This window comes from Oenanthe melanoleuca, chromosome 5 (assembly GCF_029582105.1).
Source record: "Oenanthe melanoleuca isolate GR-GAL-2019-014 chromosome 5, OMel1.0, whole genome shotgun sequence".
NCBI classification, from domain to species: domain Eukaryota; kingdom Metazoa; phylum Chordata; class Aves; order Passeriformes; family Muscicapidae; genus Oenanthe; species Oenanthe melanoleuca.
The window spans coordinates 45,607,307-45,619,560 of NC_079339.1; the positions used below are offsets into that span (position 1 = coordinate 45,607,307).

The window sequence follows — 12,254 nt, forward strand, 5'->3', positions numbered from 1 at the left end:
GGCAGATGGGCTTCAGTCATGTCTGTCACCTGCTCAGGGCACCTCTACCCTTCTCTGGCCACCAGCTCAAGCCATGCCAGCTGAGCAGGCAGCTGTGAAGGGTGGGAAGAGCCAGTAAGAAAGGAGAAGGTATGGAACTGCCACAGGAACCACAAGAGCATTGCATTCAGAATACTTCAAATGCAGCTGAATTGGTGCTGCCTGTCACTGCTAGGGAGGCAGCAGCCCCAGCCCTGCTGACCACCTTTAATTGCTCTTGCCTTCGTGCCCACACAACAGCACAAGCTAGTGGCCCCACACCCCTTCCAGGACAGCTGCAGCTGAAATTCCTGCAGCACAGACCCCAACAGCACTGGGGCTGCTACTGCAACAGGTTCCCTGGGAGAAATGGGACACATCCTTCAGTCTTTCCTTCTGCAAAACTGGAACAAGAGTGCTTCCTTACCTTGTGGAGTACAAATAAATGAGCACCCTAATTCAAAAAGCACCCTGATACTCAAGTGATTCCTGCTTAAAAATCAAGCAGATGTCCCATAATAAGGTGAAAGATGCAGGACAGTATTCTGTTAAGAGCCCATCTTGAAAAGCTAATAAATCACTTTTTTGTTTTTTGCCTTGAAATGTAACACTGGTTTGTGGCTGCCCCACCAACTTGAATTTAAGTTGCAGAAGGAAAATCTAGATCCAAAACATTGCCAGATTTTAAGGATGCTGCTACTCAGAGTTTTGCCATGCCCACTGGAAAAAACAGAAATGAGCTAATCCTATTCAGGGTCCCAAATGTTTGGGTGCAGGCTCAGACTCATACTATCTTTAGAAAGTTCATAACCTTGAAAGCTTTTTATTTAATTAATCTACTGTACCATCTTCTAAGCCAGCTAGCTTGATGGATGTTACTTGGTTGTACTATATAATGTTGCACATTTCAGCTCTTGTACCTTGAGTTCACAATGAATTCTTATTATGTTAGAAATTAATCAGTATGTCTAAAAAACCCAATTATTTATCACCACACAAGTTGAGAAGGTTTTGTTTGTTTTCAATGTTTTTTAAGTAAAGTCTTACTGATAGATAAAGGAAAATGCCTGCTTAGCATCCCACTGCCAGTCCTGTTCTTACTTTATTTCACTTTGGAGGATGTGCATGTTTCCCCACTCAATAAAAATACAAAGCTGGAACCACTCTCTCTGCTGAAAGTGGAAGTCTGAGAGAAGACAAAACACAAAACCTGAACACAAGTCATGAAATGTTAATTGCTGTCTAGCAGCAGCTCACTGAATCTGTTACAGCACAATTAGCTCTAAGAAAGAAAAAAAAAAAAAAATTTTCATCTGTCTAGCCAAAAACGACAGGACTATCCTAAATCTTCCCTGCAGGAAGGAAACAGAAGTCACACAGGTGCTTATTTGAAGACTTCCAAGACTTCCCTTTAGGAGTAAAAAATCCTTTCCTGCTCCTGTGAAACATCTTTGGAAAAGAATCATCTGATGTATGTTCACAGAAGTCAGCACATACCAGACCCCTGGGCTTTGTTCCCTAGAAGCCAGTAACTAAACCTTACCTTCCAACTTATTACTGGAAAACAAGTCTACATTCAGAAAAATTCTGAATTTAGGTAAAGAAGAAATTAGGTAAACATCCTGCATATCTTGGGTTTTGATTTATTTGCTTACTGTCAGATCTAAGAGCTTGTTTCTCTCTAACAGGACAGGTTCTTTAAGGGAGAAGGAGAAGCAAATCAAAGAAAGGCTGCTGCTTGACACAGGAAGACAGTATCCCCTCTGTCAAATAAACCTTGTGCACCAGATGGATACCAAGACAATCCTTCATCTAGAACCAGGGCAAGGGGGACAGATCATGCAAGGTGTCTCAAGCAAAGGTTTCTAGCATTAAGGGATGAAGAAAGATCCCATTTCTGATACATTCCCTACCGGCTCAGGCACATGCAGCAGGATGTATGAAGCAACATGCAAGTGATAGGCAAAGGGTGATCACAAACTTCCATCCATCCTGGAGCAGCAGGCACCAGTGATTGAGGTATGCCTTTGGGGCACAAGTTCCCAGTATAGATTAGTCTGACATCTCAACCAAGCTGTCAAATTTGAGACCATACATTTTGAGACCATAAAATGTTTTTATGGGAACAAAGTCCTGTACAGTTCTGTCCAAATGTTTTCCAAAATGCTCTTACAATAAATAAGTACTTTCTAATAATTTTGTGTCTGTCTGATGACTAGCCATTAAGCTACACAAACATCAAACTAAGAGGCAACCTGTGGAAGGACAACAATTTCAATTCAGGTAAAATGGTGTCTGCCCTCTGCTCTACTAATGGATACATACATCACTGAATTGATCTCATATGAGCCCCTTGCTGCTTAAATGTACAGTGCATGTGCAAGGCACAAATAAAAAATGCAGGCACTGGACTGTAATACACTGGGGTGTGTGGAGAGTTAGGGAAAAGCATGCGGAAGATATCGGGATGTACGGTTAAGACAACAGGGGTGTTAATAAAACAAGAATGTCCTCTAGACAGTGACACAGGCTAGCCTTCTCCCTGTGCTCCTGATCAAGCTGTGCTTTGCAAATGCTGGTTTTTATCACTCTGGTAATGCCATTATCAAAACTGATGAAAGAAGCTGCCCCTTAGCTCTGAGCAATAGGAGGTACAGGTAAGGAAGATTATGTTGTAGTGGTGAAAGGTTAAATACAGTCAGTAAAGTATATGCCCTTTGTCCTTCTAACACAATGCAGTTCTCAGACAACTACTCATAACTGAAATACATACTCTCCATTTTAACTAGCAAGGAGAATTTTCTAAGTCTTTTCTGACGTGGCATCTTTAAAATATAATGGCCTGATTTTTCAATTTGTTTTTTGTTAAGTGCTTTTCTCCTGCTCCCTGCTAGTGTTGAGAAGCACCTTTCACATGGATTTAAGAGCAACCTTAATTACCCATGGCTGACACACCATTTTCCTCCTCTCTCCTCTGTCGCTTCTATTGAGGCAGTTTCATCTCTGTTTTACTAAGTGAGAAACTCACCACTTCAGAGTTCAAAATGAGCACCAGGTAACTATCAGCAAGACTGAAACCTATACTCTTCTAAGCACACAAAATAAGCCAGAAAGAAAGAGCATGCTTCACCTTCATTTTTTAGGGCTTATAGTGTTCTATGTTACAGTTGACATGTAACACAATTCCTTTCACAAGCTGACACCATCCTTTAAGTAACATCTTTTGTGAAATATGACCATTCAGACCTGGGAAAGAACAAATGTAGCCAACACCTGAAGTTATCTGTGGATGGGCCACAACTTGAAGGTACTTCAGTATCATTTCACTGCTCACAGGGTTACAAGAACATTCCTTCTGCCATAGCTTTTTTTCAAAGGGCAGATCCTGTTTCTGTTAAGCTTGACTGCCTGTGAATGCAACTAAAAGAGTAACATCACCTAATCAACTATCAGATCCTATTAATTGACAGACACAAGAAAAGCCTAACTGCATTCCCACTTTCACTAGGGCACCTATTAAACTGGACTGCATGTGGGCTCAACAATGCTTCACAAAAAGGGAATCCTCTCTTTCCAAAAGCAGTATCTGTTATAAAGAACTGAATGGAAAGAAAAATCATTAAGCTCAGGTTGTACTGGCATCCAAATGACAGCATTTAAAAACAGTAAGCCTTCTTTACAAGAAAATACAACTTTTACTCACCTGTACTACTTCTACGCCTCTTTTCCTGAAAAAAAAGGAAGAAAAAAAAAGGAAAGGTTAGTGTTGGAAATGTGGGGAAAATGTAAAAACAAAAACAAATGGAAAAGCACTGCTTCATACTAGAATGCGAACAGTAAAAATCTGCACTAATAACCTGATTCAAATTCAAGAAAGCACTTGTTCAGTCAGTTTCATTCCCTGTCAAGGAAGCACTTTGGCAGATTCTGAATCATGGCCCCAGAAGTAACCCAAGATGAATACTAAGCAGCTGCAGCACTGGGACTGATAGGGCTGTCAGGTGAGCACAGGTAGGAAGTAGCTGATATTAGGGAGGAAGAATCTCAATTTTAATTAGATCTAGTTTGCTTTTCATTTCTCATTTGCCCTCAGAGTGTGCAAATTGCACCACAGCACATTCTGCATGCTTGACAGATCTCTTATTTTGAACTAAGGATACACGCACAAACATCAGGGAGAATGAACAAAGCACCTTGCAGCCATTCGTCCTCTCATTTACAGCCTTATTCTACCCCCATCATCTTGGAACACAGGATGCTACCCTGGACTTCAGTTCAAAGACTTGCAGTCAGTCTGATTCCTTCAGGAGCCCAGCTCAAATACTCAGGGTTATCAGAAAGGCCCAAGCCTCTGGCCATACAGTGAATCTTTCCAGTGATCCTGAATTGCCAGGGATGAGAGACTAGAGAGGCCTATGAATTATACACCAAAATGCTGAGAACTGCAATTTATAGAGACAGCTTAGACAGCTCTGTAGAGACAGTTGTTTACTCCTGCTGGTATGAGAATTGAGATTCAGGTACATGCAGTCAGACAATGCTCAGTCACTGCCTTTGACAAGTTATCAAGTAAAACAAACCATTTCTGCACTAGTCTTGAGAGCAGAACTGAATCCCTGGCACAAAGCCCAGCCATTCCTGCTCCATGCCTTCCTCCCAATACATGCAGGCTATTTAAGTAAGTTAGAATCTTCTCACTTTGAAGACATAGGAAATTTAACTTTAAAATGAAAAGCCTCAGCAAGCACAAGACAGGAATCTCTCTTCGTTGTTCCCACTAGCCCTGTGTGTGAAAATCAAAGCCTCTTTTTGTGGGAGGTCATAGAACAGGACTGTCTAACTCTGCCCTCAATGCTTTTCTATCTAAGAGCATCTGTGTTGTTGTCCATAGTCACAAATGCTGCACACTGCTGAATACACAATGGCTCCTCCAGTTTTCCCCCCAATACAGTAGGTCTTTCTTTTGGGAGGCTATTACAAAGATGCCCAAAGGGACAGACGATCAATCAGCATCTATGACACAAACTGCCCCCTCTTCCATTTTACCAGTCTGGAGTCTCTCTGGCCTAGAAGCAGCATTCAATGCACAGACACAGGAGAGAGCCTGTTGTGAAAGCTCAGCAAGGAAATAAAAGAGAAAATGAAACCAAACACCTCTTGCAAAGAATTTCATAGCCCTCTTGCAGCTAACAGTAGCTGTAAATGGTGGGTGATTAACATACTGCCATTATGGTGCAGGAATTACTACTGCAGATCATCACCTGAGGTTGGCCAGATGAGCTCCAGCTCTGTGGTGAGAAGAAAATATGAGTCTTGTAGAGAAAGAGTTAATAGACCAACTGTCGAAACCATGAGTTTCACAGAGCTAAGCAAGAAAAATCAGAAAAATTAGGTGGGGAATGTTGTTTTGTAAATTAGGGTAGCAGACTACTCAGAAGCATTCCAAGTATTGTAAGCTAAAATTTAAAATAATCAAACATTTTTGCTGTGTCTGCCCTGGAGTAAACAGAACAACTCAGAACTACCATGGAAATACACCAGGCTTCAGTCAAAACTGCACCAGAACTCCTGGAAGGACAGTGGCTGATGGCAAAAGCTACATTTCTTGTCATGCCTACATACACACTAAATAAGCTTTATTCTATTTTGAGGATGATAAATATTTGTGAGCTGGATGCCAAACCCATTTGAGAGAGAATCAGTCCAAATGGTTTCTGTAATCCACCCCCAACAAATGAACTTTGCAAATTTTCTGGGACTTGCTGAAACCAACTGCACTGTCCCAGCAGAAGGGAAGAAGCCAGAACAGCACACAGGCAGGGAGAGAAGGGGTGCCTGCTCTTAGGTACAATGCCACACATGCTTAAAAAAGTACAGGAAGAAGGAAGCCATTACCAAGGCTAGCTTGTAGACTGGTCTTCCCCTTTTCAGAGGGGAGCAGGATGTCCTTTTTGTTACCTGAAATACGAGAACTTCTACTCAAACCCAGGGGAGGAGAAACCATTGAAGCATTTTGAGGACTAGTTAATTTGGGAAAAAATCCTGTACCAAAATACCATCATTTGGAAAATAAGCTATTTTAAAAACAAGAAGTATCCAACAACCAGGATATCAAGCCACCACACACCTCAGTTTTGTTATTAACTGATTCTCTGCCCAGAATCTGCCACTCTTTCCTAAGCCAGTGACTCCAGGCTTTTCAGCCAGGCAGGTCACAGCTGCAGGCTCAGGGCAGTAAGACATCCCTCATGCAACCAAGCATGCAACACAACTACCTTATGTCACCTGAGAAAGGGCTTAGGGTCAGGCGTGGAAAGAAAGATGATCCTATGCACAAGAAACTCTAGGACCTTCAAAAAATGAGTAAACAGAGAGAATGAAGCAGACTGTGGGCCATAATTCCCCAACAAGGGGTTGCTTGTGCAGGACACACAATGGAGACAAGACAGTTGCTGAATGAACTGTGCTGGGAATCTAACAGAGCCATGAACCAGTTACCACTTCTTCCTACTGTGCTTTAAAAAGCCAGTAAGAAAAATACATCCTACAACTCTCCTATACATTCTTTTGGGCTGTTTCTTTAGCAGAGGACAGGCAGGGCATGATAGACAGGACAGGGGTGGGATGACTATTTCACTGGTGTACTGACCACTACTCTTGTGTCCCTCATGGTGCTGTCCATGACTTTCTAGCTTCCCATGCAATTTGAAAGTGAGCCACTGCCTACCAGGGGAAGGGCTCCCAGTCCCAGCTGGCCTAGCTTCCTCCTGACAAATCTCTCTTTCTGAGGAGAAAAGAAAGGTCATTATTAGCTGTATTTCCCTTCTGCCTCCAAAGAGGCTGTGTCAAAGAGAATCATCTGTCTACTTCCATTGAATAGACATTCAAAAAATGGTCAGTTCTAAACCACATTCCCAGAGCTCTCTAATTTTAAAACACATTTAATTTCAAAGACCATCTACACACTGCAACACTTACAGGGAAACCAGAAACATTTAAGTAACTGTTGCATTAGCCTGCAAAACCAAATAAAACCCAAAAGCTTGTTCCAACTTATTAGATCTCCACCTGAAACCAGTGAACAACTCTACTGTATAATGCAAGCCTCCCTGTACGCAACAGCAATTAAAATAATTACCATGCTAGTTGACTTCATATTTAAGTTAGAATGATGCATGGATTTAAAGAAGAATTCAATATCAAGTTACTAAAAGCACATTAATCAATGTCTTGAATTGATGTTTTACCACAGCCTTGAAACCCTTGCTTTTGGGGTTGGGATTAGGGTTTAACACTCAAAGTAAACAGTCTGGACTAATTCCCACAGCATCTAGGACCTGAATATCACACTGAATGACAATTAAAAGAGAAAAAAATACTATCAGGTTGTATATCATAGTCATGGTGAAATTAAGCAAATTGTTTTGCTGTATGGTTTGAGTGACAGATTGAGAAATGCTAAATGGAATTTACAATTTCAAAAGTAAAAGGCAATCTTTCTATAGTACATGCAGTGAAGTTAATTTTCTCAGATACCACTTTGAAAATTTTCCATGTAAAGAAATTAATAATAATAATAATAACAACGACAACAATGTATTGCTTTGATATTAAAAAAAACCAAAAACATTTTCACAGAAAAGCAATACACTGGCATCAAAGGGAGCTCATAAATATTAATACATCAGAGCAAAAACCTGCAGTCACTATGAATTTCCACCACAGTGAAAATCAGCTGATTCTGGACAGCCACAACCTTGTGGACAGCCCATTTGCCTCCTGGCATTAAGGCAAGCTCAGCTCAATTGCCTTAGCCTTTCCATCAGCAGAATACTCCACTTTTTTTTTTTAATTAAATATTTGTGGCAATGCTTGCTTTTATTATTTTTTATCACTGATGGATTCCATCTTATTGTCTATCAGGGAAGCAACCAAGCAGCAACTCCAGTGCTCGCTGTCCTGGGGCTCCAGCTCACAGCCATCAGTGCATGTGGATGTTACCTGACGGCATCTGAAACATGGCAAGACTCAGCTGCAGGAGCTTTTGTGGTTTGGTTTTTTGCACAGATTATCAAGCAGGCAATTAATCAGTTATTTTTACCAATTTATATCCAACTACACTTAACTTTTAGCAAGCTTTCCCCCACTAATCTATATTCTGGAAAGTTTTATGTCTGAAATGGACTAAAAGTTGGCATTTGGGGGAGGGAGTTCTCAATTTCCTCAGTATGTAAAGCATCATAGTTCCAAAGAAGAATGGCAATAGAGTGCACCTTTACAGTCTGGTAGGTACAGATATTGTAGTACAGGAGAGAAAACATCTCACTTCAAGTACTCTTTAGGCAGGCTGAAAAAACCCTAAGACTTTGGGCTGTCATGGAAGACCTTTCAAGTAGGATAAAACCCCACAGAAGGCATCCACATTTGTACATTTCTTCCTTGTTTGTATAAACAGGGAATGGTTTAAGTAATAGGAGCCATCATACATCAGACACTATAACACCGTAAGTGATTTTCACACCATCACCCCATTCACTTGTGACATTTCGTAGAAACCTCTGATGCTCTCCACATCTTCAAAGCATTATATCATCCATTTATAGCCATAAAAATGCTTCTTAAGAGTGCTGTATCTGAACAAAGTGCCCTGAAGGGAACTAGAAAATAAGAGAGGATCTTGGTAGAGCAGCAGCAGCAGCATCACTCTGGTATTCACCTGCAGTGACATAAATTCCCACTATAACACTTACAAATATTCACTAGCATTTCACAGCAAAGATACAGCTAGAAATCCAATAACCCATTATCCTGAAAGAGCAATGACAAAGTGAAGCATCCAACATCAATGCTTCAGGCATTCAAGCAGAAGGACAGAAAAAGCCATGAAAGAAAGAAAACAAGCACTGCAAGCAGTAACTAAAGGAAATAAACTGCCTTTAGTCACTAAATATTAAGACAAAGTTTCAGTCTGTTTAATGAAACATTACAGGGCTCCTAATTTCAACCCAGAGAAAAAACCCAGTTAGTGTGGAAATAAAATCCGTGTATCCCAAGTTATAAAAACCATAAAGCCAGTAAATACAGACTCAAAAGAATCTGTTTTCCTTTTAAACTAGGCAGTTAAGACGGATCAGTGCCACTGAGCTCTGCCAGACTCTTTTCTTGGAACTAGTGACCCCAGGTTCTGGGAGTCTCTACTAGCTACTTTCCCAGCAAGGACAGAAAACCTTTAACCACAGTCTTTTGAGAAAAAAAAAACCCTGAAGAATCATCAGTGGGAAGAAGGAACGATTAACAGTTGCACAGAAAAATTGTTAAAGGCAATGAGTTATTCATCCTACCAGACATTCAGAGATGGATTTAGTACCTGATGACAATTATAAGAGACTGGGCAGAGTTCAGCCTTCAGCCATAGGCTTATCCCACCAGACATTACCAGATCCAGTTCCCAGCTATGGCAAGCAGCCATACCACATGATCTCTTTATAACCTTATTACCCAGCTTCAAACTAAGCTGTTTTGGAACTGTATCTTCCATTACAAGACATTAATTTCCCAAAGGTCAGAGTCCTTCAAATTTGCAGACTAAATTGCCCTAGCACCATCCTTTGGCTTCAATAAACTGCTTGCTTCCTTGAGCACTGCAAAGAGCACACAGGTCCTCTCTGCTCCCAGTTCCCTTTGTCTCCCCATGACCCCAGCCATTCTAATGTTAATATGACCCTTAATATGCAGAAAGCAAGCACATGACCCATCCCTTTCAAAAGTCTTTCTAAGGTCATAAGATATCAGTGAAGGCTCAAAGAGACCTGAGAAGAGGCAGCAGAATCACAAGGCAAAAGACAACATCTCTTCCAGGGACAGACATCTTTATATATAAAAAACTCTTGCTGCAGAAGCTATTAGAGCCTTCTAGAAACGCATGAACATGGTGGGAGGGTTCCTGTGACTGGTTGGAATGGAGGATACCAGCTCTTTAGGGAGGACAGGCAGTGGAGTCACCCTCTGTAGGTCAAAAACCAGCTGGAATGCAAGGACTCTGCCTGGGAATGGATGAGGAGCACACTGAGACCTTATGGATCAGGACTGAGGGAGAGGCAGGACAGGTGACACTGTAGTGGTGGTCTGACACAGACCACCTGACCAGGGAGACCAAGCAGGTGAGGCCCTGTGTAGACAGATAGGAACAGCCTCACATTCACAACACCTAAAGCTCACAGGGGACTTACCAGCAGGATCACGGAATAGAAACTATACTAAGACTCTTGGAAAATACAGAAGTGATTAGGGACAGCTAGAAAATTGTGCCTGCCAAATTTGGTGGCTCAAGGAAGAGCAATTGATGCCATTGACCTAGACTTGTGCAAAGCATTTGACACTGTCCCACATGACATCTTTATCTCTAAACTGGAACTGTGTCTTGATGCTCTGAGAAGAAGCTTCAGGTGCTCTCATCTTCACTGCACAAAGACCACCAGTATGGCCAGTGAGACAAGGCTCTGCTGGGCCCCAGGCTGGTACTGCAGGATCTGCAGATCTCCTGCACAGTACACGGGAAAACAAATGCACACATCCACTTTGATAAAGCCAAGGGGTACAGAGAGAAAGCCATGTCTGCTGCACCAGCTTTCATCTAGAAATGGCTTTTAATCTACTAACTCTGAACCCAAAGGCTGCATAGCCTCTGCAACTTTCCAAGTCTTTGGCAAACAGCCCTGAATAAACGTTTTGGGAGTTTTTATAGAGGCCAGACACCACTGAGACATGCATGAGAAATGTGCAAAATTTTTTTTTCATTTCTTGGATCTCTAAAGCAGATTGGGCATTTTTTTTGGCAGAAATTACAGACATATTTAAGTTCAACAACTTGCCACACAAAAATGAGTTTATTCATCTCCAGCCAGGCTTCAAGTAAGATATATAGGTGTCTGGGGTGCTTTTCTTTGTGCAAAACTTCATTATACAAATAAGAGAAAGTGAGCATGTCTGCTCATTGAAGAAACCTGATTGCAATTCCTTTTTTTCTCTCCATAAGGGATCATGTTTTGGCAATGTACAAGTCAGACACCAAGCCTCCTTTAAGTTTCATCACCTTTGAGAACCTTGTGATTTGTTGTCTTTTACACTCACCAAATGACCACTGTTTGCATATGCAAGGAACACTTTTCCTCTATGGAACTGGAATCAGCTATAGATTCACAGACATAACCAATAACAGGAGCCCATGCAGAGAACTTACTGTGGCCAGATAAACACACTGGCACAAATAACAAGCAGGTTAAAAGGACATCCATGCAAAGGTTTAGCATTCCTAAAAAGCTTTTCCCTTCAAAATCTGCATCAGTTCAGGCTCATATAACTCATTCAATCAGCTCCTGTTTTGTTTGCTCCTTTGAGATGCATTTCAAGCTTCAGCCTTTATTTTGGGGGCACCTATGAATACAGCTGTTATTTTAAAGAGGACTGGCTGGTTAAGCCTCAAATAAAAAGCTGTTGAAAGTAGTTCAGCATCATCTGAACCTAGATTTCACCTTTATTTCGCTATGCAGCTTCCCCAAACACTATATGAACCACGCCAGTGGAAAATAAACAAGCAGTTAGAATCAGAAATGCACTTCTGCAGTCTGGTACTCTATTTGAGAGGAAAAAATGTACAGCAGAAAATACATAGTACAAATTAAAGAAATGTGAATTGAATTGCTTTTCTCCATTTGAACAGATGCAGATGCCAATACCAATAATGGGAATTTTCCTCCACTGTAACTGATTCTTCTGCTCTATTTTACGTCAACAGGGATCAAAGAAAAATTATTTTACTTTATTTGGAACCCTCACTAGACAGGTTCAAAATAAAATGAAAGCTTGACTTCCAAGAAGTGATGATCATGCTGTTTGAAAATACTCAATTTATTGGCATGTGGCCAACTTCCCTGAGAAGCAATTGGACAACAATGATCCTGGAAATTAAATAAAATTTCTGCAACATGCAATATTTGAGTACAGTCCTTACAATAAAAAGTATCTAAATGGAGAGACAGCAGTTAATAAATGTTCTTTATTATAAAGCATACAGAATAATTTCAATAGCTGATGTGAAAATTGGGGTGGGGATCAAAAAGAATAAATTAAAAAATCCCAACACACACACCCAGAGCAAAAATGTTCAGGTAAGAGAACAGTTTTCTGTTGATCTCATTGGATATGGCAGCAGTTTGAGGAGCTGGAAATTCAGCATA

At 41.0% G+C, this 12,254-nt stretch overlaps 1 protein-coding gene across 5 annotated transcripts in view; it reads right to left on the reverse strand.

Moving 5' to 3' along the window:
• The window catches only part of ITPK1 (inositol-tetrakisphosphate 1-kinase), a 136,954-nt gene that overhangs the window by 102,579 nt on the left and 22,121 nt on the right, over positions 1 to 12,254 (reverse strand). For 4 of the 5 annotated variants that reach the window (XM_056493530.1, XM_056493528.1, XM_056493529.1 and 1 more), the window contains exon 3: positions 3,722 to 3,746. The exons of the other annotated variant lie outside the window; for it this stretch is intronic. In XM_056493530.1, coding sequence (XP_056349505.1) covers positions 3,722 to 3,746 — 25 coding nt within the window. The remainder of the gene's footprint in view (positions 1 to 3,721; positions 3,747 to 12,254) is intronic. 5 annotated transcript variants of the gene reach the window in all.